This window comes from Leucoraja erinacea, chromosome 9 (genome assembly GCF_028641065.1).
Source record: "Leucoraja erinacea ecotype New England chromosome 9, Leri_hhj_1, whole genome shotgun sequence".
Taxonomy (NCBI): domain Eukaryota; kingdom Metazoa; phylum Chordata; class Chondrichthyes; order Rajiformes; family Rajidae; genus Leucoraja; species Leucoraja erinaceus.
The window spans coordinates 30,866,110-30,892,652 of NC_073385.1; the positions used below are offsets into that span (position 1 = coordinate 30,866,110).

At 44.1% G+C, this 26,543-nt stretch overlaps 1 protein-coding gene across 4 annotated transcripts in view; it reads right to left on the reverse strand.

The window, feature by feature from the left end:
- The window catches only part of slc35f4 (solute carrier family 35 member F4), a 92,361-nt gene extending 68,283 nt beyond the window's left edge, over positions 1–24,078 (reverse strand). The window contains exons 1-2 of one of the 4 annotated variants that reach the window (XM_055640488.1): positions 23,642–23,776; positions 20,900–20,933 (exon numbers count right to left, since the gene is read on the reverse strand). Coding sequence is in view for 2 of the 4 variants with exons in the window: in XM_055640486.1 (XP_055496461.1) it covers positions 23,642–23,837 (196 nt within the window). In the remaining 2 variants the exon portion in view is untranslated. Of the gene's footprint in view, positions 1–20,899; positions 20,934–23,641 lie in introns of all 4 variants that reach the window. The other 3 variants (XM_055640487.1, XM_055640490.1, XM_055640486.1) reach the window with 3 other exon arrangements.
- Positions 24,079–26,543: the final 2,465 nt, after the last annotated feature.

The window sequence follows — 26,543 nt, forward strand, 5'->3', positions numbered from 1 at the left end:
CAACTCTGACCCCAGGCGCATGTGGCAAGGAATCAAATCCCTTGCCGATTATCAGAAAGTTAACACCCCTCCCCCAGACAACGACACCCTGCCTGATGCTAAACCACTTCTATGCTCGCTTTGACCGAGACAACAAAACCCCAGCCATTAAAGTTGCTCCACCCCCGAATGAACAACCTCTCAGCCTCTCCACCTCTGCTGTACAAGATGCACTGAGCAAGGTGAATGAGCGCAAAGCTGCCGGCCTCGATGGCATCCCTGGCCGGGTGCTTAGGGCATGTGCTGGACAACTATCCCCAGTCCTCGTCGACATTTTCAATCTCTCACTGGCCCAGGGTGTTGTCCCCACTTGCCTCAAGACATCAACCATCGTGCCAGTGCCCAAGCAGTCAGCTACAGGGAGTCTCAACGATTTCCGCCCAGTGGCACTCACCCCTGTCATTGCAAAGTGCTTTGAGCGGCTGATCTTGGCTCACCTCAAAGCCTGCCTCCCCCCCACACTGGACCCCCATCAGTTTGCCTACCGGACCAACAGGTCTACAGAGGACGCCATATCGGCGGCCCTACACTCAGCCCTGACCCACCTGGACTACAACAACTCCTACATCAGGCTGCTGTTCATTGATTTCAGCTCTGCCTTTAACACCGTCATCCCAGCCAGCTTGATCACCAAACTCAGTGGACTTGGCATCTCCACCTCCCTCTGCAATTGGACATTGGACTTCCTCACTAACAGACCACAGTCTGTTAGGGTCAATAACCTCACCTCCTCCACTATAACACTGAACACCTGAGTGCCACAGGGCTGTGTGCTCAGCCCTCTCCTCTACTCCCTCTTCACCCACGACTGCATCCCAAAGTACGGATCCAACGCCATTATTAAGTTTGCTGACGATACCACGGTAGTAGGACTGATCAGCGACAACGATGAGTCAGCCTACAGGGATGAGATCCAGCACCTGACCACCTGGTCTGCCGACAATAACCTCATCCTCAACTCCAAAAAGACGAAGGAGATTATTGTCGACTTCAGGCAGACCAGAGGAGGCAGTCATACCGCCATCCATATCAACGGGACTGAGGTGGAGCGCGTCTCCAGCTATAAATTCCTCGGAGTGCATATCTCGGAGGACTTGTCCTGGTCCCTCAACACCTCCAAGCTGATCAAAAAGGCACAGCAGCGCCTTTACTTCCTTAGGAGGCTCAAGAAAGCCCACCTGTCCCCCCAGATCCTGACCAACTTTTACCGCTGTACCATAGAGAGTATCCTGACCACCTGCTTCACGGTATGGTACAGCAGCTGCACTGCTGCGGACAGGAAAGCACTACAACGGGTGGTGAAAACCGCGCAGCACATCATCGGTGCCCCGCTCCCTGCCATGGATGCCCTCCACCGAAAACGGTGTCTGAGACGGGCTGGGAAGATCATCAAAGACCCCTCACACCCCAACCATGGACTGTTTGCCCTCCTCCCATCAGGGAGGCGGTACAGGAGCCTCAGGTCACGTACCAGCAGGATGAGGAAAAGCTTCTATAACAACACAATCACACTGCTGAACTCGGAGTCCCGACGATAGATTTCTCTGGTCCCTCCGTCCCCCTTTGTTTAATCATTCTGTATTTCCTGATTATTCTGTATCTTCTCTCTTTCTATTTTTTTCTTGTTTTTTTTCTCTTTATGTACAACTACTACGGTCTGACGCAAAACTGCATTTCGTTGTACTGATACTTGTATTTGTGCGATGACATTAAAGTTGAATTGAATCAGAGCCTAATCCCTGATATCCTTTCAGTCGGACCTGATCCCACCTACATTATGTTACCATAAGGACAGCAACAAATATATTTAAACAGCTGCTATAAAATATTACGGATTCTGACGCAGAGAATCCTTGTCCAATGCTGTGGAGGAACATTGTTGTCGGGAATTTTGAGAATTATAAGGAAGATGAGTAGGTTATCATTTGGGTCACCCTGGAGCTCACATACTGGGTAGCATGATGGGAAAGTGGCTAAGATAGAATGGAGTTAAAATAGCTAAAGCTGAAATATTCTGCTGAAAGGCAGGCTTTCTTATCTATTATCTAGGATAGTCCTTCGTTGTTCTGTCTAGGTTCTTATCTGTTGCAGTCTTACGATTACTGCTGCTCTTAGTCACTGTGTTTAGCAGGCAAGTCTCCTGAAGGTTAACGAACAACCTCTTTAACGAGTAGAATCAATCCTCCCTACAGGGACATTGACATTTATGGAGTCTACTTGTTAAATATATGGGAGGGAGAGTTTCAAAACAACAGAAAACGTAAGATTAAAGTTAACTCTGGGGGAAGACAAAGATGGAAGGTTACAGAGACATTGATTAATGGTTTATTTCAACTTCACAAGTAACCATTGTGTCAAGAGGATATAAAAATGTTGTGGTTACTACAGCTTGTTGAAGCAGTTTGCGCTTGCTCACACTGTTTCCCGATGTACATCGCTAAGACCTTTAATAAACCGACGTGTTCGATAGACTCACCACTGATCTATGAGCTGTTTTATTTTGTGTCTGTGCCTATCTGAGTAGAGTCAGATATAGGGTATGGGTATAGTACAAAATTCCCTCCGACAAACATGGTCTTTGATCCCATCTCCTGTGCCTTCTCCCACCACTGCTCCATGCAGTTTTAATTTGCTACCTGTCAAATTTTCTTTGGAACCATATTATAGGTTCTAAAAGTGAGCAAAGAAAAATATCAAAGACTTTTCTCATTACACAGAAGTGGAAAGCCACCTGCGAGCTTCAGTTAACTTTGCAAATTAGGCACTTTATTGTAATTTTTTTTAACAGTGTGTGTGATGTTGGGTGTAAATTACCTGATCACAAATGAAATCATTGACTGGTTGTTCGGAAAATAATTTAATTTAATAGCTGAATCAGCTGCTGGGAGATCTGATATCAAACTGTCTTAATCTCAATCGTAAATCAAATGACTGGATTTAAAGGCTCATTAGTGTAATGGATAGTTACCAATAGTTTAATAGAGGCCATTAATTTGATTGGTGCCCAGGGCACTGAGATGTAGGTGATTCTTCCTGCTATATTTTACCCATTTTTCCAAACACATTTTCCCTCGCACACCCTAAAGGTTGTCCAACTGTGTCCAAGCAGGAAAAAGGTTCAGTGATACTGCACCCAACCACTGAGTAGTCTTCCAAAATCTTTATCATGACCTAAAGAAATGTTGCATGACCTTTCAACTACATTGCCATTTTAATATCTTGCCCCACCCGTGAATCCTAGACCATTGGTCGCCCAATTATAGGAAGGATGTCAACAAAATAGAGAGAGTACAGAGGAGATTTACTAGAATGTTGCCTGGGTTTCAACAACTAAGTTACAGAGATAGGTTGAATAAGTTAGGTCTTTATTCTCTGGAGCGCAGAAGGTTAAGGGGGGACTTGATAGAGGTCTTTAAAAATGATGAGAGGGATAGACAGAGTTGATGTGGACAAGCTTTTCCCTTTGAGAATAGGGAAGATTCAAACAAGAGGACATGACTTCAGAATTAAGGGACAGAAGTTTAGGGGTAATATGAGGGGGAACTTCTTTACTCAGAGAGTGGTAGCGGTGTGGAATGGGCTTCCAGTGGAAGTGGTGGAGGCAGGTTCATTGGTATCATTTAAAAATAAATTGGATAGGCATATATGGATGAGAAGGGAATGGAGGGTTATGGTATGAGTGCAGGCAGGTGGGACTAAGGGGAAAAAAAGTTGTTCGGCACGGACTTGTAGGGCCGAGATGGCCTGTTTCCGTGCTGTAATTGTTATATGGTTATATGGTTATTTAGGAACCCAGGGAATAACCCTATTTCTAAATAAAATGTTTATTGAATCCTAATCTCTACATGGGAGCCAGCCACAATATGGATTTTTCTTCCTTTGTTTTCCAATTAGAGATAATGGCTCCAAAATAAAACCTTGAAGAAAAGTCCCAATGATCGAGTCTCTGGCACAGGTCAGAAAGCTATACGATCCACTTTTGCTCACATTGCCAGCAAGGGTTGGTTGTCTTACAGGGAAGGTCATGTAACCTTTATCAGTTGGTAAATGTTCTTGGATAATTAGGTTGTTTAGATCATAAATCATGGCGTCCTAGAGCTGCACAGCATGAACACAGGCCCTTCGGCCCATCTTGCCCAGACTGACCAAGTTGGCATATTGGGCTGATCCCAATCGCCTGCGTTTGACTCATATCTCCTTAAACTCTTCCTATCCATATGTCTGTCCAAATATATTTTAAAAGTTGTAATTTTCTTTTGCTTCTACAGCTTCCTCTGGTAGCTCATTCCAGAAATGGACAACCCTCTGAGTGAACATATCTGTTGCAGCTCTAAACTGCTACATTTGCCGTCAACTGTCAGAAATCAACATCAATTAGAAAGAAAGCAATAAAAATCACTGTGACTATCAGCCGCAGATGGCAAATCAGGGATAGATTTAATCATATCTGTCAGGACACAGTGGGCCGCAAAGTGGCACAGCGGGTAGAGCTGCTGTTTCACAGCACCAAAGACCTCGGTTCAATCCTAACCTTGCGTGCTGTCTGTGTGGAGTTTGTACGTTCTCTCTGTGACCATGTTTGTTTCCTCTGGGTGTTCCGGTTTCCTCCCACACCTAAAGATATGGAGGTTTGTAGGTTAATTGGCCTCTGTAAATTGCTGCTATTGGTTAGGGGCAATCTGTTCCCTTTTAAAACCCATAATCAGGTCCAAAGAAAATTGGACAGGTAGTAAATTAAATGTCCATATCTTTGCAGGTACCTGATGAGAAAGTGGTATATTATAGAATTAGTGTGAACGAGTGATTGATAGTCACCGTGGACTTGTTGGACCCAAGGGCCTGTTTAGAAGATTGAGGGGGGATCTTATAGAAGCTTACAAAATTCTTAAGGGGTTGGACAGGCTAGATGCAGGAAGATTATTCCCGATGTTGGGGAAGTTCAGAACAAGGGGTCACAGTTTAAGGATAAGAGGGAAGTCTTTTAGGACCGAGATGGGGAAATCATTTTTTACACAGAGAGTGGTGAATCTGTGGAATTCTCTGCCACAGAAGGTAGTTGAGGCCAGTTCATCGGCTGTATTTAAGAGGGAGTTAGATGTGGCCCTTGTGGCTAAAGGGATCAGGGGGTATGGAGAGAAGGCAGGTATGGGAAACTGAGTTGGATGATCAGCCATGATCATATTGAATGGCGGTGCAGAATCGAAGGGCTGAATGGCCTACTTCTGCACCTATTTTCTATGTTTCTGTGTTTCTGTGCTGTATCTCCAAACTAAACCGAACGATACCTTAAAACACCAATAAATAAACAGGTACCTGCTGTAATTACCACAGCACAAACCCACACTTACCATTCTTCACTCTTGTACATTGCCTCAGTGTCATCTCCTATCTTTCAATATTGTAGTATGATTGTGCCAAATGTATGGTAAGACTGTTATTGAACTGTTTGCAAAAAATAAATAATTGTAACTAGATACAATTAACAATAAAGTACAAGTGATTGATGGTCGCGGTGGACTTGTTGGACCGAAGGGCCTGTTTCCATGCTGTATCTCCAAACTGAACCGAAAGATACCTGGAAACATCAATAAATAAAGAAGCAGGTAGCAGCTGTAATTACCACAGCGCAAACCACTGAACCATTGATAAGCTTTGCACACAGTTTAGGTTTATCTTTCCACAGTGTAATCCCATGTTTTGTCTGCTGATCAAAAAATTATGTTTCTGAAAGCAAGCTACAGTCAAATTATATCAAAGTATTAACTCGTTCACTTTTCTGTGCAGCACCTTGCAATTTCTAACCGTTAACAGTGGGCGCAGTGGTGCTCTGCCGTGGAACAGAGTGGTACTGCATGGATTCTGTTCTATAATCCAGTCAACTGTAAATTGCTCCTCGTATGAGAAATTGCAATAACATAGAATTAATGAGTGAACGCGTGATCGATGGTCGGCATGGACTCGGTGTGCTGAAGGACCGGTTTCCATCAGGTCACAATTAGTATACAATAGGATTGCAATATGAAAATGATCCACATAAGTGCTCTATCTTAACCAAGTTACTTTTGGATCAATATCTAGTTGTGTAAAGTATATGATTCAATCTAATAACAACTAATGCTCAAATTAACCAGCGCTGAGGTGGAGAGCTCTTAACACTGCTGGGAAGCCAGCAATGAAGTGGGAGTGGGTTAATTCCAACCACTGAGATCAGCCAGATAACAGTCCTTCCGAAGCCGGCAGTAATTACAGTGTTCCACTTGTACCACGGAAACTAATTAATGCTAAGGGAAAGCTCTCAAAGCACAAGTGCCATCTTACCCAACACCCACTTCATCAACTTGTCTGTCACAAGGGCCTCTGCTGATTACAAACATACTTCACTTAAAGGGGATAATTCATCTTGCCTCTCATTAACACAGCCAAGCTGTGTACAATGCAAGGGAGCCTTCCACTGTTCATTCTGAATGAAACTCACAGGATAAGTTGTTGTACGCAAGGCCAGCAACTAACAGCTAAGTTATAGAGTCATATTATCGTGTTATCATAGAGGGCTGTACATCACAGAAACAGCTGTTTGGCCCACCTTGTCCATGCCGATCAAGTTATCATACTGGGTTAGTTCCATTTACCAGCATTTGGCCCATAGCCCTAAACATCTTCCCTATCTATATATCTCTCCAAAAGTCATAATTGTATCTGTTTCCACAGCTTCCTCTCACATTTCATTCCCATACGGACTACCCTCAGAGTGGAAATGTTGTCCCTAAGGTCCCTCTCAAATCTCCCCCTCTCACCTTAAGCCGATGCCCTCTAGTTTTAGAATCCTCCACCCTGGCGAGAAAGATTGTGAGCATTCACATCATCCATGCCCCTCATTATTATGTACACCTCAATAAGGTCACCCCTCAGCCTCCTAGGCTCAAAAGAAAAAAGCCCCAGCCTTTCCAACCTCTCCATATAACTCAAGCATGCAAGCCATGTCCTGGTGAATCTCCTCTGCACACTTCCAAACTTACTGACATCTGTGCTATCGCTGGGCGACCAGAACTGCACAAAGTATTCCAAATGCGGTCTCACCAAAAACTTGTACAACTGAAAGTTCAATTGCCCTTCAGAAATTGGAGGCGAGCCCTCTTCTTGAGCTACTGAAGATACTTGGTGTGGGAAAAAGTTGCAGAGGTAGGCCCAGCAAAGAACACATAGTGCAACCAATGAAGGAGGGAGTGAGAATTTAATCTGGTGAGAAGGTGCTATCGAGGATTCTGCTCCCCAAGTGTGATTAAAGCTGCACTCATCCAACAAGTGGAGAGTATTCCATCCCACTCCTGGCATGTATATGGACAGCTTCCGTCGGGATTCCCAGCCTCTGACCTGTTCTTGGAGCCACAATATTTATGTGGCTGATCTCATTAGGTTACAAGATACAAGATACAAGATACAAGATACATTTAATTGTCATTTGGACCCCTTGAGGTCCAAACGAAATGCCGTTTCTGCAGCCATACATTACAAACACATAGACACAAGACACAACAACACAACATAATTTACATAAACATCCATCACATCATTGTGATGGAAGGCCAAAAACACTTATCTCTCCACTGCACTCTCCCCCCCCACGATGTCAGAGTCAAAGTCAAAGCCCCCGGCTGGCGATGGCGATTGTCCCGCGGCCATTAAAGCCACGCCGGGTGATGCGAGGTCGCACACCGGGTCTTGCTGTTAGAGCCCCCGGCGTGCGCTCGCAGAGTCCCGAGGCCATTCCAAGCCTCGCGGGGTGGTGCTGTAAAGGCCCCGCTCCAGGAGCTCTTCAACCCCGCAACTCGGGCGGGGGAAGTCGCCGTTGCGAGAGCCCTGAAAAGCGGTCTCCCTCCAGGGAGCCGCGGGCTCCCGGTGCCGCCGTCCACAGACCTGCCGTTGGAGCCTCCGACTCTCCGGTAGCAGCAGCAGCAGCAGCAGCATCAGCGCTCCTCCACCGCTCCACCCGCTCCGGACTCGGCCAGCCCCGCGACGGCGATGGTGAGTCATAGCACCAGAGTCCCCGGCTTCTTCCTGTTGGAGGCCGCTCCTCGTTGCGGCCCCAACGACAACGGAAACCCGACGAAAAAAGGTCGGGTCTCCAGTGCAGGGAGAGATTTAAAAAGTTTCCCCCTCCCTCCCCACCCCACCCCCACCCCCCCACACACACCCCAACAAAAAAAATAACAAAAACTACATTAAAACACAGACAAAAAATAATAAACCGCGGACAGACTGCAGATGCCGCTGCTGACGAGAGTCGCGCCACCCACCGGACGCCCACCGGTTAATCAACGGTCTTGTCACAAAGAGAAAGCCATTGAATAAAACATGAATGAAAGGGTTGAATGAGGGAAGAATAAGAATTGACTGCAATGAGATGAATGAGAGGAAAATGGGGGAAGAACGGCACAAATCTTGATGAGGCCAAAACTTCATTCAACTCACGATAAAGGTCAGACACGAAACACTTCCACCCACTATACATCTCCACCCAATTTCACCTTAATTGAATCAGGGATTATGCTTGATCTGCTGTTTTAAGAAGATCTTGTCAGAGGAAGTCTAGGGTATGGGGTTGGGTGCCATTGAGATAATTTTCTGACCTTATGGAGGATTATGATAAATATAATCAAGATGAAGCATTAACTGTTTCTCTCTCCTCAGATACTGTCCGACCTTTCGAGTGTTTCATTTCCAGGATTAGCGATCCTGCCTCCAGTCTGCAACTAAATCTGGTAAGAACATCGGCCACCTTGAATTTCCCAGTCTTAATCACCATCCTCATAAAACCCATTTATAAAATTATGAAAGACACAGATAGAGTAGACAGTCAGAACCCTTTTCCCCCCAAGGTGAAAATGTTGAAGACGAGAAAGTGGCAACGTTTAAAGGAAACGTATGGAACAAGTATTTTTGACACAGAGAGTAGTGAGTGCCTGGAAAGCGCTGCCAGGAGTGGTGATGGAGGCAGTTACGATAGTTGTATTCAAGAGGCGCATGGATATGCACGGAATGAAGGGATATGGATCACGTACAGGCAGAGGGGATTAGTTTGACTTGGCATCATGTTGAGCATGGATATTGTGGGCTGAAGGGCCTGTTCCTGTGCTGTACTGTTCTATGTTCCATGTTCTATGTACTGTACCATTCCATCAATTTCTTATAACTTTCTCTTTCCTTGTAGCAGAAGACTTTCAGGGCATCCTGAATGCCTTTGCCAAGGCATACAGAGCCATGGGCCTAGCCTTAAATATCAAGAAGACCCAGGTCCTACATCAACCTCCACCCAATCAGCCGTCTACCCAGCCCACTATAAAAGTGGACAACACCACTCATGAAAACGTTGACAACTTCCCCAACCTTGGCAGCATTCTTTCCTCAAAAGCTGACATCGACTCTGAGGTCGACCATCGCCTGAGTTGTGCCAACGGAACCTACGCCAGACTCAGGAAAAGAGTCTTTGAAGACTGAGACCTAAAGGCTCAAACAAAACTGCTGGTCTACAGAGCCGTTGTCCTCTCCACCCTGTTGTATGGAGCCGAGTCATGGACCACCTACAGCAGGCACCTTAGAGCCCTGGAACAATACCATCAAAGATCCTTATGAAAGATTCTGAGGATCAGCTGGGAGGACAAATGCACCAACATCAGCGTTTTGAAGGAAGTCAACACGACCAGCATCACCACCACAATAATGCAGCACCAACTTCGATGGACTGGCCATGTCATCTGCATGTCCAACACACGTCTCCCTAAACAAATCCTGTACTCTCAATTGAAGGAAGGTCGGCGAGCCCCCGGCCAGCCAAAGAAACGCTTCAAGGACAACATCAAGAACAGTCTGAAGAAAGTCCACATCACATCGAGCAACTGGGAGCACATTGCACTGGACAGGCACTCCTGGAGGAAATCCGTGCAGGAAGGAGCTGCACGTCACAAAATGGAACTACGCTGTGTCGCAATGACAAAGTGTCAGCACCGTAAGGAGAGAGAGAAGGGGGCTCGACGACTACCAACCACCACCAGTCTCCACTGTCCATGTTGCACCAAAGTGTGTGGATCGCGGATCGGCCTCTACAGGCATCTGCAGACCCACAAGTAAACGGGCCTATGGAGAGGAGAGGACAGTCAAACTCGTTTCGAGTGACCGCCGCTGATGATGTCACAACCTTGTGTTGTGCTTGTGTGATTGAGAAGAAAATGATGTTTGCATGAGTGCTGAGAGGTGATGAGAACAATGCAGGCTCTCCTCTAAATTGTTTCAATATTAACGTCTCACGTTTCTATCACGACTTGAGCATTTCCCCAGCAATCTAATTCCCTGAACCAAAATCCTTCCAGTTCTTAATTGGAGCTCATTGTCCTTACAGACTTTGGATAGGAATCAATAATGTGACCAAATACTGCTCTAGCCACCCTTTGGCCTCAACAGCACTTAACATTCTTTCACTGGAAGACAAAGAGAAGTTCTAATGACTTGGAATACCAGTGCTGTCTAAAATAATTGCAATTATCAATTGTGTCTCTGTTATGAAAGACCAATGATTTTTCATAAGTTCATACACACACACATATGCACACGCACTTGCACCTGTTGTGTTTTATCAATACAGGGAGATGATCAGTCTAACTTTTGGAGACAAAAGGGTGCCAGTACAAATATCAATTAAAAAACATTGGGAGAGGTACCTGGATAGAAATGGTTTGGAGGGATATGGGCCAAAAACGAACAAGCTTAGATGGGGCATCTTTGTTGGCATGGACGATTTGGGCCGATGGGCCTGTTTCCCTGTTGTATGACTATGTGACTCTAACGTACATCTATCTCAAATATGATGTTAAACACTTTGTTACATTTGTTCCCTTCAATTGCGCCTAAGATCTGCTGCCCACACCTGCTACTCAGCTATTCGCTAAATAAATAAGAAGTAAGAACTGGTTGACTGACAGGAACAAGGTAGGAATGAACAGGTCTTATTCTAGGTGGTAGGCAATAATGAATGGGGTGCTGCAGTGGCTAGTGCGTAGGCCTTAGCTGTTAGCTAATATCATGAACTAGCATTACATTAGTGAGTTTGATGAGTGAACTGAATCTCCAGGAATACCGAGCCCAGTGGAAGAATGTGAGCTGTGAGGAAAATGTAACGAATATGATTGGACACGTTGTGTGAGTGGGCATGTGCATGGCAGATGCTGTGTAACATGGGTCAATGCGGTTATCCCTGTTGGTTTTAAAAACATAGATTGATTGTCAAAAATAATGAAGATTATCTAAAACAATGGTGGAGCTGCTGCTGGTGGCGTTTGCACGTTCTCTGTGAGACAGCGGGTTTCCTCCAGGTGCTATGGTTTCCTCTCACATCCCAATTGACATGTGGGTTTGTAGGTTAAATGGCCTCTGTAAATTGTCCCCCCCGTGTGTAGGGAGTAGATGAGAAAGTGGGATAACATAGAACTAGTATTTAGTTTAATTTAGTTTAGTTTATTGTCACGTGCACCGAGGTACAGTGAAAAACATTTTTGTTGCATGCTGTCCAGTCAGCGGGATGACTATACATGATTACAAGCAAGCCTCCCACAGCGTACAGATGCAAGGTTAAGGGAATGATGTTTAGTGCAAGATAGTGCAAGCAATTAGGGATTTTGGTCCCTACTAATTGTGGAATTGGTCGCCAGCTATGCACCAATTGGAAATCTAAGATTGATTTTAATTCCTTTATGTATGGCACCACGAAATATCAGAGAGAAACAGATGCTGGATTCTTGAGCAAAAGATAAAGTGCTGGAGGAACTCAGCAGTTCAGCCAGCATCTGGGGCGGGAATGGACAGATGACCTTTCAGGTTGGGACCATTCTTCACACAGATTGTAATAGAGTGGAGAAAGCTGGAGAAGAGATGGGGGCAGGATCAAGCCTGGCAGGTGGTACACAGAGGCTGTGCAAACGCCATATAGACAGCACCGGGGTCAGAATCAAACCCAGGTCTCTGGCGCTGTGAGGCAGCAGCTCTACCAGCTCCAGTTGCACTGCTGCACCTCCCTCCTCCCCATTATCTCTGAACCTAAGAATTATCTTGTGTTCATGATAAGATTATATAACAATTTCCTTGAAATCAAGCTGGTCTAGGACAATGATCTCTGCTGATGTTTCTGGCTCCAGTTTGCTCAACAAGAAGGTACAGTAGCTAATAAAAGATCAAAAATGCTGTCCTGATAACCATTGATTAGTATTTGCATTGCGAAGAATGAAATTACTTTATTTAATCAAAATCTTCAATGTTGTCAAACAGCACTGGCAATAAAACACAGAAAATGGATTTTCAAATGAATAATTTTAGATTTATTGCACTCAGATAGTGGATGAGTCACATTTAGAACTGGTTTGGCTGATCAAGTCCAACAGCAGTTCAATTGCATTCAATTTATGAATAAAATTGAATTGATGAACAACACTGATAGACATAACGAAGACCATCATCCCAGATATTAGTTTGAAATGGATAGCCCAAACCTAATTTATTGTAAAAAAAAATCATTTTCCACGGTTGAATATACAGTATTGCAGTGTTTCTTGTTATCTTCAATAGCACTGAATGCAACAAGAGACACTGTAATATATTTCATTGAAATTGTTTCATAAATGTTCCATTAATTAGCTGAAATGAATTCTAGAGACTATAACAAGCTGAGCTGATTGTGGAAATAATACATTTGCTGTCAAGAATCAAGAGTCAAGAGTGTTTTATTGCCATACGTCCCAGATAGAACAATGAAATTATACTCACTGCACCAAACCATGACCAGGGTCATCTACGTAGAGCGGGTAATCTCTGAATATAAGTTTGACACATCACATTAAATATGACATTAGGGTATGAATTAGAACATCGGAATGGCTGCAGGAATAATTACCCAGTTACCCAATCATTACCCAGTTATATTGTAAGATTTTGAATTCATATAATTAAATCAATCTACATTTTTTAAAGCTCTCGGCAGCTCTCGGGAATTCTCGGGAAAGCCGAGCTGAGTCTAGCGTGGGTCGACCTTGGAAGCGCTCGGAAAGTCTCGGAAGCGCCTTCGGAAGCCTCCGGGATCTGCAGAGCAGAGCCCACTTGCTCGTTCTTTCTGCGTCTTTTGAAGAACCAGGGGGGGGGGGAGGGTGGTGACGTCACTCCTGGAAAACAGTGCCTAGCAGGCAGCACGTTGAAAATTCTGCGCAGCGTGCCGCGAAGAGCATTGTGACGTCATCAGCTCGCTTCAGCACGTTAGATTTTTTAAAATATGTCAGAGTGGTGAACAATTTTAGTAAAAAAAAACGGGAAATAATGAATCAAATTTTCAGATGATGGGATTTTTGAAATCATGAGCTAAATCTCTACCGGAATATGTAAAATTTTCACCGTTAGCGCGTCAGGTTTTTGAGATGTGAATCACATATGAAAACACACACACACACACACACACACACACGCACACACGCGCACACACACACACACGCACACACACACACAAATAAATACATCCACATCCAAGATCAGAGTTTTATATTAAGATAGATAGATAGATAGATAGATAGATAGATAGATAGATAGATAGATAGATAGATAGATAGATAGATAGATAGATAGATAGATAGATAGATAGATAGATAGATAGATAGATGTTCATCATCATTCGGGACAAAGAGCCTAAGAATCAGGAAGCCATGATGTAGATATATAGGACTTTAGTTAGACTGCATTCGGAGTATTATGTTCAGTTCTGGTTGCCCCATTACAGGAAGGAGAGGGTGCAGTAGAGGTTTACCAGAATGCTGCCAGGATTAGGCGGTAGTAGCTGCAAGGAAAGGTTGGACAGACTTGGATCATTTTCTCTGGAATGCTGAAGGTTGAGGGGAGACCTGATAGAAGTATATAAAGTTATGAGAAGCGTAGATATGGCAGACAGTCAGAACCTTTTTTCCCAGCGTGGAGAGCCTAAATGATAAAGGTTTACGGTGAGAGGGGCAAAGTTTAATGGATAAGTGCAGGCCAGGTTTTATTTAAACACAGAGAGTGATGAGTGCCTGCAACATAATGCCGGGGTGGTGGAGACAGATGATAGTGCAATTTAAGAGGCTTTTAGATAGGCATGTGGATATGTTGGGAATGGAGGTATATGGATCACGTGCAGGGAGAGGAGATTAGTTTATCTTGGCAGCATGTTCGGCATGGATGCTAAGGGCCAAAAGGACTGTTCAAATGCTGTAGTCTTCTATGCTCTATGTTAAAGTTACTCTGCTGAAACTGCTAGGTTACATTAACTTCAAACCATTGGAAATAGCACAAATGTATAAGTTTGGGACAAAAAGCCTGAGGCAGGGTGAGATAATTAGTGAGCGTATTAGAATAACGGAAGCACACAGAAGGGAAACAGGCTCTTTGGACCAACTCATCCATACCAACCACGGTGCCCCATCTAAGACACTCCCACTTGACCCCGGTTTGCCTTTATCCCACTAAACCTTCTCTATCCATGTACCTATCCAAATGCCTTTTAAATGCTGTTATTGTACCTGCCTCAACTTCCTCTTCTTGCAGCTCGTTCCATATACCCACCACCCTCTGGGTTAAAAAGCTGGCCTTCAGGTTCCTATTAAATTTTCCCCGTTCACCTTAACAGTAAGCCCTCTAGTTCTTGGTTCTTGAATATTGTTCTCTTATATTATTTATTTCTTGGCTTGCAGTTTTATAACTGATGCCTTATGCTTTGTGTTTGGTCTGATGAATGAACAGTCAAAGCTGCGGAGTTAGCAAAATTTGACATTCATATAAATCTACTCTACTGTTGGAAACAGCATCCTAGAATGCTGAGGAATTTTATCCAGAACAGCAACCATTCATCTACAGTACTGTTAGAGAACCATGGCAAAATCCAAAGCTTCGGAACCGTATTCACATCCGTACCGGATATTCCTGAATCAGACTGTGTATAAAATCATGCGAGGAATAGATCAGGTAGATGCACTTGTCTCTTGCTGAGAGTCGGTGAATCGAGGACCAGAGAACATAGGCTTAAAGTGAAGGGGAAAAGATTTAGTGGGAATCTGAGGGGTAACTTTCACACAACGGGTGGTGGGTGTATGGAGCAAGCTGCCAGAAGAGGCAATTGAGACTGAGACTATCCCAACATTTAAGAAACAGACAGGTACATGGATAGGACAGAATATAGGTACGGGTAGGCCATTCGGCCCTTCGAGGCAGCATCGCCATTCAATATGATCATGTCCAAAATCAGTACCCTGTTCCTTCTTTCTCCCCATGCCCCTTGATTCCATTAGCCCTAAGAAATACATCTAACTCTCTTGAAAACATCCTGTGAATTGGCCTCTACTACCTTCTGTGGCAGGGAATTCCACAGATTCACAACTCTCTGGGTGAAAAAGTTTTCCCTCATCTCAGTCCTAAATGGCAAACCCCTTATTCTTGGTTCTGGACGCCCCCAACATCGGGAACATTTTTCCTGAATCTAGTCTGTTTGGAGGATTGTGGACTAAATGTGGGCAGGTGGGACTAGTGTAGCTGGGGCATGTAGGCTGGTGTGGGCAAGTTGGGTCGAAGGGCCTGTTTCCACACTGTATCACTCTATGACCATATAACTGTGCAGCGCACTAACTGCAAAGGTGCAAAGCCGGAGAAAGCCAGGAGTAAGGATGTGATCTCAAAGGCAATTAAAGAAAACCAATAAAGATTAACCTTGGCAGTAGTATCAGCAGACTGCATTTTTATGCAAGTTGCAAAGAAAATCTGAACGTGAACATGAAACGCACATTGAAAAACCTCAGACATTTTTTATATAGTTTATTTTTCCTAAATAATTTGCTTTTATCAACCTGCTTAATTGTGGATTGCAGACACGAAGTTAAATGACTTGTTGGAGATTTATGGAGGTATCAGCTTTATTTTTTTTTGCAGACTATCGCATAGCGATCATCTTGAACCACGTCCAAATATTTTAGCGATATGCGTCAATGAAAACTACCTGCAGTACTGAGAATGACACATCTCAGAATGAGCTGCCAACTGCACAATTTCAGTAGAATCCTGGAATAAACAATGCACGATAAATGCTGACTTGGAGTATGAATATTTGTTTGGGTCCAGGGTGAATAGTATTTTTTCAGAAGGAGGGACACACAGGAATCGATACTTGGGGGTAAATCAGCCACACAGTTCAGTGTATACCGCCTCCTACAGCATGTTCTAGGCACCCACCACTATGAGAAAAACCCTGTCCCACACATCTCCTTTAAACATTGCCGCTCTTACCTTAAAGCTATGCCCTCTGGTCTTTGGCATTTCCACCCTGGGAAAATTACCACCTCAGCTTTTACTGATGTGCACAACAAAAATAATAAAAAACACAATAATCAATATAATAAATTAATAATCAGTAATATTCAGTAACCAATAGTGCAAAACTGAAATACTTAGTGCAACCAAATCATAGCAAGCCCATAGCAGATCATAGTTGATGTGGTAGGGTTGTGGTTAGTCTTGTGCAGTGTTCAAGAGCCTGATGGTTGCAGGGAAGATGCTGCTCTTGAATCTGGCGAGTCCCACACCCATTAAAATAACGTACAATAAAAAGACAAATATATAATAATCAATCATACAATAAATTAATAAATGGTAATGCTCGGCAACCAGACCATAAAGTGGCAGACACAAATTCAGCAGCAAATTTCAGGTGAAGGGTTAAAGACTAAATCTCCATGTTGTGCGCCTGTCATCTTTGTCAAAACTGCCATCTAAGTGTTCACAAGAGCTTAACACTGAGATTTGCTTCTAATCTCCCTTCCTATAGCTACATGACAGCAAGTGGCCATACAAAAGATGGAAGATTACAGCAATGATAATGAATCAGAATCATGGAATGGATGGAGCACAGTGATGGCCACGTTGTTGGCGTAGTCAATGCCAGTGAAAGCAAAGTCAACGGTAATCTGCGGTTCAGCTGTTTTTGGCCTGAGTGCAGTTAGGGAGATATGGCACTCAAAGAATCGCACAACTCTAGGAAAAGAAAAGTGCCTGACAGCTTCCCATCAGAGCAATACATTGCTTCCTGAGGTCTCATCCCACAGCGCAACTAATTGTCAGAATAGAACAAAGCTAGAGGAATATTGTGTCTGCGTGCACACTCCTACATCATTCTCCAAAGATGCATGGCAATTACTGATGGTGATTAGTGAGCACTGTCACTTGCAGCAAGATCTCATACATTCTGTTTTATTGCAGCAACCAATGGAGTGAGTAGCAGCTTCATTGGATTCTGTAGAAGGGTCAGAACTCCAAACGTTAGGTTATTCCACAATTAGGAGTGTCTAAACTACATCTACAAACCATCTTCCAGAGTCTACTGCTCTTCTGCAAGCCACCCAAGATACAATTAAAATCCGAGGCTTGTCTTAAATGTTCAACCACCAGTTCAATGGTTGGTGTCAATATGCCAGATATTTGTCAAGTGCCAGGTCCCTGGTCTCGCTCTCTCTCTCTCTCCCTCAGACTGCAATCCCAGTGGAAAGTGGGAGACTGGACCCAAGAATAGATTAGAAGCAGCTTCCCCCTTCATTGCTCCCAGAGCGCCACAGTCTACAGGGGGAAGTGGCTGAGCTGGCCCCCCACGGCCAAACCCAGCACACCATGGACAGGAAGGAGGATCCAACTGAGCCGGCCCCTGCTCATCCCCTGAAGACCAGAGACAGGGAGGATAGAACCGGCGACAACGACAAACGTAACCGGTGAGGAGCGGTGGAGAGGAGAAGGAACAAGGGTCTGGCATACGCCGCTTTCAAGGTCAGCGAGGGGAGGCCCCCAGGGAAGAAAGGTGGATGGGCAAGGAGAGGGACGTCAGTTCGCTGGTTAATCCACAAGTCAAAGGGAAGGTGACAGGTGGAGGCCTGCAGCAGCCTGGAGCTTGCCTGGAACGGGAAATGCTCATAATACCTAGAGCGTGGACTGGACATTGAAAATGGCGCCAATACATGGCGCCACTTGCATGCGGGATCAGTAGACTTTTCCTGTACAATTTGTTAATCGGGGATGTGCGTAGGTGTGGCAATACTTTAATGAACTGTTTGTAAGAAAAGACTTTCACTGTGCATTAACACTTCACACTTGTGCCAATAACAGCATCATTGAACCATTGTACAATTGAATAATTGAACCATTGATTGGAAGAGTCATCAATGGATTCTATCCCCTTTGATAAGGTCCTCGTGTTCTGGAGAGGGGCAAACTTCAGTACTGCCCTCAGTCACGGGAAGAGGTGTGGTGGAAGTGATTAAGCTATTATGTGAATAATGTCACCATAATGTTCCATAATACCATTCACTGGGTGAAAAAATTCAACACAATTAAGCTTCTCTCAGCAAGAAAACTATGGCAAATATATCATGTTTGAGAGAAAAACAATAAAAGTCCTTTCCCACCGCTGTCTTTCCTTCTTCTCCCTGGTCCCGTCAGGCAGAAGATACAGAAGCTTAAAAGCTGCACCACCAAACTCAGGAACAGCTTCTTCCCCATTGTTGTCAGGTTTCTGAATGGTCCATCCATAAACTGGGGGGGGGACAGTCCGATTCTTCTACCTACCTCATTGTGAGCATTGGACTTTGAAACAGTTAAGCCACAATGCTGAGAAGTATATTCTGCATTTGCTCTACCTATTGTACTTGAGTTGGCTGGGTTGTATTCATGTGTAGTGGGTGTGTAGTGGATAACATGTAAAACAAAGACCTTTAACAAAATTCGACATTATGCCACAGACAGCTGAACAAAATGTGGATCGGAGAGTATCTAAAGGGGCAGCTAACGGAGGCAAAGGGACAAAGATTTATTAAGCATATAAAGAAGGAAATTCCAGAGCTCAGGGCCTGAATAACAAGATGAAACAATAAACTTTGGGGGAGAAAAGAACCGCAAGAAAGATGGAGCAGAGAGCACAAGAAATTGCAGTTGTGGATGTGGCCCAGTCCATCACACAGAGCAGACGACATCCCACCATTGACTCCATCTACACTTCACACTACCTAGGAAAACAGCCAACATAATCAAAGCCCCTTCCCGCCCCAGTCATTCCCTCTTCCCCCCGCTGCCATCAGACAGACAAGATAGAAGCTTAAAATCTGAGTCCACTAGACTCAGGAACAGCTTCTTCCCCTCCGTTATCAGGTTTCTGAACGGTCCTTCCATAAGCTAGGGTACTGTCTGATTCTCCTCTACCTCATTGCGGACATTGGACTTTGTCTCTGGAACTGTTACGCTACAATGCTGAGAACTATATTCTGCATTCTGTATCTTTCCCTTCGCTCCACCTATTGTACTTGAGTTTGGCTTGATTGTATTTCTGTATAATATTATGTGACGGACGCGGTGGGCCAAAGGGCCTGTTTCCACACTGTATCTCTAAACTAAATAGAATATGAGAAAATGGGACTGGTTTAGATGGGGCATCTTGGTCGGCATGGACGAGTTTGTCCAAAGGGTCTGTTTCCATGCTGTATGACTCTATGGCTACAATAACTCAAACCAAGGTCCAGCACCAGCTTGGCACAGCAGCACAGCCTCACAGCACCAGAGAGCCAAGTTTGACTCTGATCTCGGGTGTTGTCTGTGTGGAGTATGCTCCTTCTCCCACATGCGGTTCCTCTGGGTGCGCTGAATATTCCCCCACATCCCAAACAAGTACAGACTGGTAGGTTAATTGACCTCTGTAAATTTGCCCCTAGTGTGAAGGGAGTGAACAAGGAAGAGGGATAATATAGAACCAGTGTGAATGGGTGGTGACGGTGTGGACTTGGTGAACTGTAGGGGTTGTTTCCATGCTGTGTCTCTAAACTAAATTCAATTTCCGAGATAACCTTGCTGAATTTATCATATCTAGAAGCAACATTTAAGAAATTAAAGCCATTGAAAATGTGCAAATGGATAAGTCCAAACTTTTCACAAGTTTCCACCATTATAATTTCAACAGTATTCATTGAAAACCTGGAGAAATTCTGCAATTTAAAAAAAAAGTCAACGCCCTTCAGCCACTGATTCCACACTGGACCACAGTTCACACGAGTTCTATGTTCTCCCGCATTCTCATCCACTGCCCACAGTCTAAGAGCAATTTACAGATGTCAATAACTTACAAACCCGCACATCTTTGGGATGTAGAAACATAGAAAATAGGTGCAGGAGTAGACCATTCAGCCCTTCGAGCCAGCACCGCCATTCAATGTGATCATGGCTGATCATCCAAAACCCCCATGGTCACAGGGATCGTAACCGGGTCTCTGACACTGTGAGGCAGCATCTCCACCAATTGGCATCCATTTCTCCAGGTTTTCAGACAATCCTGCATCAGAAGATTAGTAATCCAGGCAGAAATCTCACTCCAAAGTCCCTGAATCTATTAGAACGCACTGCAGTCATAAACAGGGGGTGCAGACATGTAAACTGCAAGGTTGTCTATTGGACATTTTTATTACTTTGAGTTGACGATCAACTTGGGACTAAGTTCGTGAAGACAAGCTTGAAACAGCCCTTTCACAAAGGTATGATCTCTTTTTGGGGAAACAAATTGCGCAAAATAATGGGTTTAGTTTAGATCCTCTAGGAATCTGTCTACAATTGTAAAGAGAGAGAAGGTCAGGAATTATTTCCCACTGGTCTTTAAACCCTTCACAATAGTGCATGTTTTTGATTCAAGTTTTTCAGCTTTAAAAATCCCTTTAAAGTCTTTAGCCAAGGGAAACAAGCAAACGTCCTTAATGTTTCATTCCAAGATTTTAAATAAATTCTTATTGCTCACCTGTGTATTTGCTCAAAGTCGATGCATTCTCTGCCTATTCAACAGAACAAGATTTTAATAAAATAACTTAATCTTTTAATATCAGCTAACACATCAGTGTATATATAATAAATATCACAGAGGGCAAGTTGAATCTGGAACTTTAAAAGATGAAGATTACTTTGGGGTTTTTCCCCCATCTTGAAAAGCCAAGTTAGCCTTGTAATAGAGTGGTAAAATGTGAGAACAGGAGGTCATATTTAGAAACATTTAAATATAAAGACATTTGGGAGGAATTTATTTCACTAACAGGATGGTAAATACATGGAGGTACAAGGAACGGCAGATGGTGGAATCTTAATTAAAACACAAGGTGCTAAAGGGACTCATCAGGTCACGCAGCATCTGCAGAGGGAATGGACAGGCGATGTTTCAAAATGAGGAACGGTTCCAACCCAAAATGTTGCCCCTCCACAGATTCTCCCTGACCAGCTGAGTTCTTCAAACAAGCACATTGTGTACTGGTAAATATATGCAACAGTTTAATCAATGTAAGATTCATTTCTAGATATGGTCGTCCTTATCTGGAAAGAGCCGTCAGAGGAAGCTACAGAAGTGGATACAAATATGACTTTTAAAAGACAGATTTTAATGGCTAGGAAGAGTTTAAAGGGCTAAAGTGCAAATACAGGCAAATGAGACTAGCCCAGTGTTCCACCTTGGTCAGCATGGACCAGATGGGCCGAAATACCAGTTTCCGTGCTGTACACCTCTGTGACTGAACACTGTAATTAATCTCTGGAAAGAATACCACCATTTTTGTCAACAAATTGGTCTCCCAATGGGTGGTTGGGCAAGAGGAGTTGAAGATTCACCGCTGTTTTGAACACTGTTGCTACCTCACAGTCAATCGGCAAAGAGGTTGGATTATTTAAAACATCCTGGTAAAAACATGAATTCCTGCTGCACTCTTCCAGAGATGTCGAGTTAGCAGTAGCCCTGTGGATGATATTGATTAATTCTTAACAATGAGATCACGCCGTGTGAAAAATATATATTTTTAATCACACGCTGATCTAAAGGACAAAACTACCTTGTCCTAGTCCCAGGTCCCTTGCCCTGGTCCCAGGTCCCTTGCCCTGGTCCCAGGTCTCCAAACTGCTTGGAGCTATAAAGGAGCTAAACTGCTTGGAGCAGGAACCCCCCCGGGAACAGCCTCGGATCAAAAAAAGCAATCATCACCTCTACTTCTCTCTGTGTTGTCATCGTTCTTGTAATTTACAGCCAGAGTTTCCTGCCTAAATAAAATATGAAGTGTTGGAAACGTCAGAGCCTGTAGAAGATAAGGGCACGCGTTGACAATATGTTTTTAGAGAACCCAGTATTACAATTCCTACCCAGACGCCACTAAATGTTGGCAGGGATCTACACAACAGCGATCAGATGTCGCATTGTTACATGTCGCAGTACAGTGAAGGGCAGTGAGGACCAGAGGGAGGGGAAGACAGAGAGGGTGGGAAAGGGGGGGGAGGGGGGTGAAGAAATATGTTGATAGGGTTAGATGCGTGGACATTGGACCTGTTGGGCTGAATGGTGCGCTAAACCCTCTTTCATTTTACAGTGGAGTTTCCTCAGCCTCCAGATTACAAAAGGGCACAGCATCCAATCTCACTGCTCAAGAGATGTTTCTTTCTTCGTTTCGCCGCCGCCGAGAGGGTTCGGCGAGCGGAGACCCACTGTCAAAATAAACCAAAGCGAGTAGAGGTGGCGGAGCGAGCACTCACTCGGTGTCTGTTCGGCAGCAAGGGTGAGATCAACATCAGACAAGGCGCTAGTGGGGAGAAAAAGACGGCCACTAACTCAAACCCTGCACTATGCACATCACAGCTAATGTTTGCACCGATTTAACCTGCCACCCGTCAACAAAAAATCCAAAGAGCCTGCAATCTCTAAATTAAATCTCAAAGCACTGTCTAAGTTCAATGTTGTTTCCACGGCAATCCTGCCACTCACATGACTGCAATCCTCTTAAATCCCATTTCTATTTACTTTGCATCCCTTCGAGGGTTTAGGAAGAGGGGTTGTCGGAGGCGAGCACGGAGCAGGTAACGGGGGCGATTTAGTGAAACTGTCTATTCTGGAGGGTGGGTGAAACACGACAATGCGAGATTGAGGGGAAGGACAGGACACGCATGCTGATTTAAAATAAACGCGATTTTCTGAACCCTCAAACGGAGAGGGGCGATGCTTTATCGGTGTCCTGAGCCGCGGACAATGAGTGAGTGAGTGAGTGAGTGAGTGTACCCGGTTATTGAGCAGACCCCTCCGCTGTGCCATCCCGCCATCGCCCCTGCTCTACCCTGAAACGCAGAGAGCAACGAATTTAACACTGGTGGGAAATTGGACAGCCTTGTGTGTCAATCGCTCATATCCACCTCCCCAACACAGCCGGGCACTGGGATTTTAACGGGATTTAGCCCTCTGTAATCCACATTGGAAAAACAGGGTGAAATGCCTCTGTGTCTCAATCGCCCCTACGCAAAGATTTGCCCCCTACTCACCTCTCCGTGAGTGCAGGGAGCTGGGAATTTAACACTGATGTAAAAATGCCCAGACCCACCCCCCACATTTAAGTTTTTTCTCCCCCTCTTGACAGAGATTCTGGTTCAAAACAGTTGATTCCAAACTAATACAAAACAGGGCTCCCGGTGAATACAAGCGGCTTAATTAACGCAGGAGTTTGGCTGACGCCACTTCGCTTACTTTGATGACTCGAATATCCCGGGTAATAACCATAATATCCCGTGATCCGCAAGATCCGGTCCTCGATGCTGGAGACCCCGTTGGAAGCAGCCTTGACATCCATAAAGGATCGGGAGCACTGCTGGTCTTCGGAGGGCGCAGGAGTCAGATACTTCAGTTGGCTCAGGTGCAGACTGATATCCGACAGTCTCCGCATGGTTTATTGAGGGGAGCAGGGGAGCTGCGCACAGTCAGTCTCTCCTGCCCGATAGATCACTCCCCTCTCTCTCCATTTCAACCCCGTCACGTCCAGGGGACAGCTGTGTTCCAGCCTTTGCCAAGCCCCGCACGATGTCTTGTCCCACACAGCGGGCTTTGATGCACAGCGGCAGCGAGCGAGATAGCAAGCAAACACTCACGAGCATGAATGTAAGGACACGGGCTTTGATGCACAGCGACAGCAAGCAAACACACACCACGAACCCATGCACACGGGCATTGACAAATACTCACACCACATATGTATAGACACAGACATTGATGCATACACTCCACGATTCTACAGATAGTCGTGTTTGCACTGTCTACATCGGTTACATTTTGTTCAACGTTATCCAATTATTTTTTTAATTGGGTCGCATCCAAGATCTGCAGCAGAGATTACTGAGTGCACAGACTTGCACCAAATCGCCACCCTCTATGCACACGCTGCACACATTGCTGCATTGAAAGAAAGTTCATCCAAGGAGCCATGCAGTCCTGGGACTCCAATGCTTGTTGTAAGGCGTATAGGATATCTATTGTAAATAGCTGCGGTCCCAGCACTGAGCCTTGCGGTACCCCACTAGTCACTGCCTGCCATTCTGAAAGGGACCCGTTAATCCCTGCCCTTTGTTTCCTGTCTGCCAATCTTGTGGACTGGGGAGAGTGTGGTTTGACTGGGAATGGATGAGTGAACCAAGGAGTTCCAGAATTTGGGGAGAAAAAGGTTCCGATTGTCTAACGTGTCTAAAGGAAAAAAAACACACTCAAAATAAATCTTCAGCCTCGATTTTGACTGTAATGAAATGTCCCTCCACTCTTTCAATTAGAAAATTAGCTGCCTCTTGCATTAACCTACCTTGTTAATTGCAATATTTACATTGCAGGAACTGTTACTCTTGCTGGAGATCCTGTTACACGAGTGGGGTCGCACACTTCAGAAAAAGCACTGGGTATTCTCTACGACTCTAAACAATACGTGTTCTTCTACTAAACCATCGCACAGTTGTTTGTGGGATCACATTCTCTGCAAATTGTCTTCTGTGGTTTCTATTTTACAATCCTACTAAACTTCAAAACTGTCAACCAGTGACTAAACTATTTAGTGCAGACAACATTGCTATTTAAATGCATGCACTGCCCAATTTATTTTCTATAGGAAATGGGTTTCAGATCATAATCACTTTTAAAAGGTGTCCAACGAAATAAACATGAATGTTTGAAATCCTCAGTGAACATTTTAAGAAATGCTAGGATGTGGAGATTTTTAGAGGCTGCAGGGGAGGTTTGCCTGGCTTAGAAGGTATTAGCTATAAGCTATAAGGGGAAGTGGGACAAACTTAGATTGTTTTCTCACGAACTTCGGAGGTTGAGGGGTGACCAGTTCGAAGTATAAAAAATTATGAGATGCATGGATAGGGTGGACAGTCAGAAATATTCACAGGGTGGAAATATCAAAAACTAGAGGACATGGCTTGAAGGCGAGAGGGAAAATCTTGAAAGGAAATGTGCAGGGCAAGTTTTTTTACTTAGAGGGAGGCAGGTGCCTGGAACGGGTGCCTGGCCAGAGGTGGTGGTAGAAGCAGATATAATATTGGCTTTCAAGAAGTTTTTAGATAGTCACATGAATAGGAAAGGAATAGAGGGTGGTGCAGGCAAGGAAGATAAGTTGGAATCATGTTCGGCACAGATATTGTGGACCAAAGGGCCTATTTCCTGTGCCCTAGTGCTTTAGTGTTCTGGTATAAAAAAATGTCTTACAACTTTTCCAACATAGAACTATACTGCACAGTGAAACAAGTGCAGTTCTCTACACATTTTCCAAACTCTGAAGGAAGATATTTCACATGACAAATACTATAACAGTGCTCACATAGATTAGCATATCAAGAAAAGGAATTTCCAAGATAAAAGAGTGGCAACTAACCTTCTAATTGCTGAGGAATATTTCATTGCAATTGAATTAAATCTCATTCAAAGTCAAGGCTGAGGATCTATTTTGAAGGACATATACCATAGAAGTGTATGTTTCTCTATGGGGACACAGCACTTTTCCAGGTTCATGTTCTTCATTTTCTCCAATATTGAGGGAATACGTCAAAACATGGAAATTTGGTAGAAGCATGAAAGAAAATAAATTTGAATGGTCTCCCTTTCCACAAGGTGCCAGATTGTAACTCAAACTGAAAATAAGGAAAGGTGTATAAGGAGCAGTGGTTCAAGTATTATTGGCATTGAGTTATTTAAATTGACATTTTTCCCAATGTGTAAATGTTGAAGTCTAAGGTCAAATGCCAAGGTCAAAGTCTAGGCGGCATAGTTTTAAGGTGAGAGGGGCAAAAGTTAAAGGAGATATGTGGGTCAAATCTTTTACACAGATGCTTAGTCCCCTTTTGAACTTAAAATAATTAAAAATAATTATTATATTGGTATTTTCGATATTTTCTTCACCTGCCTCAGGAAATGTATCCAATTTGTGATGATAGGTTTCACATGGTAATTGTAATGGACCTTTTGGCTCAATGTTCACATTGTTATTGATTTATATTGAGGATGATAATAAATAGCAAAAATGTCATGTCTCTGATGATACATGGGTCCACTGAAGTCTTTGGCATGGATCATTCTTCTGATATCATGCAGAGATTCATGTTTAGATGAC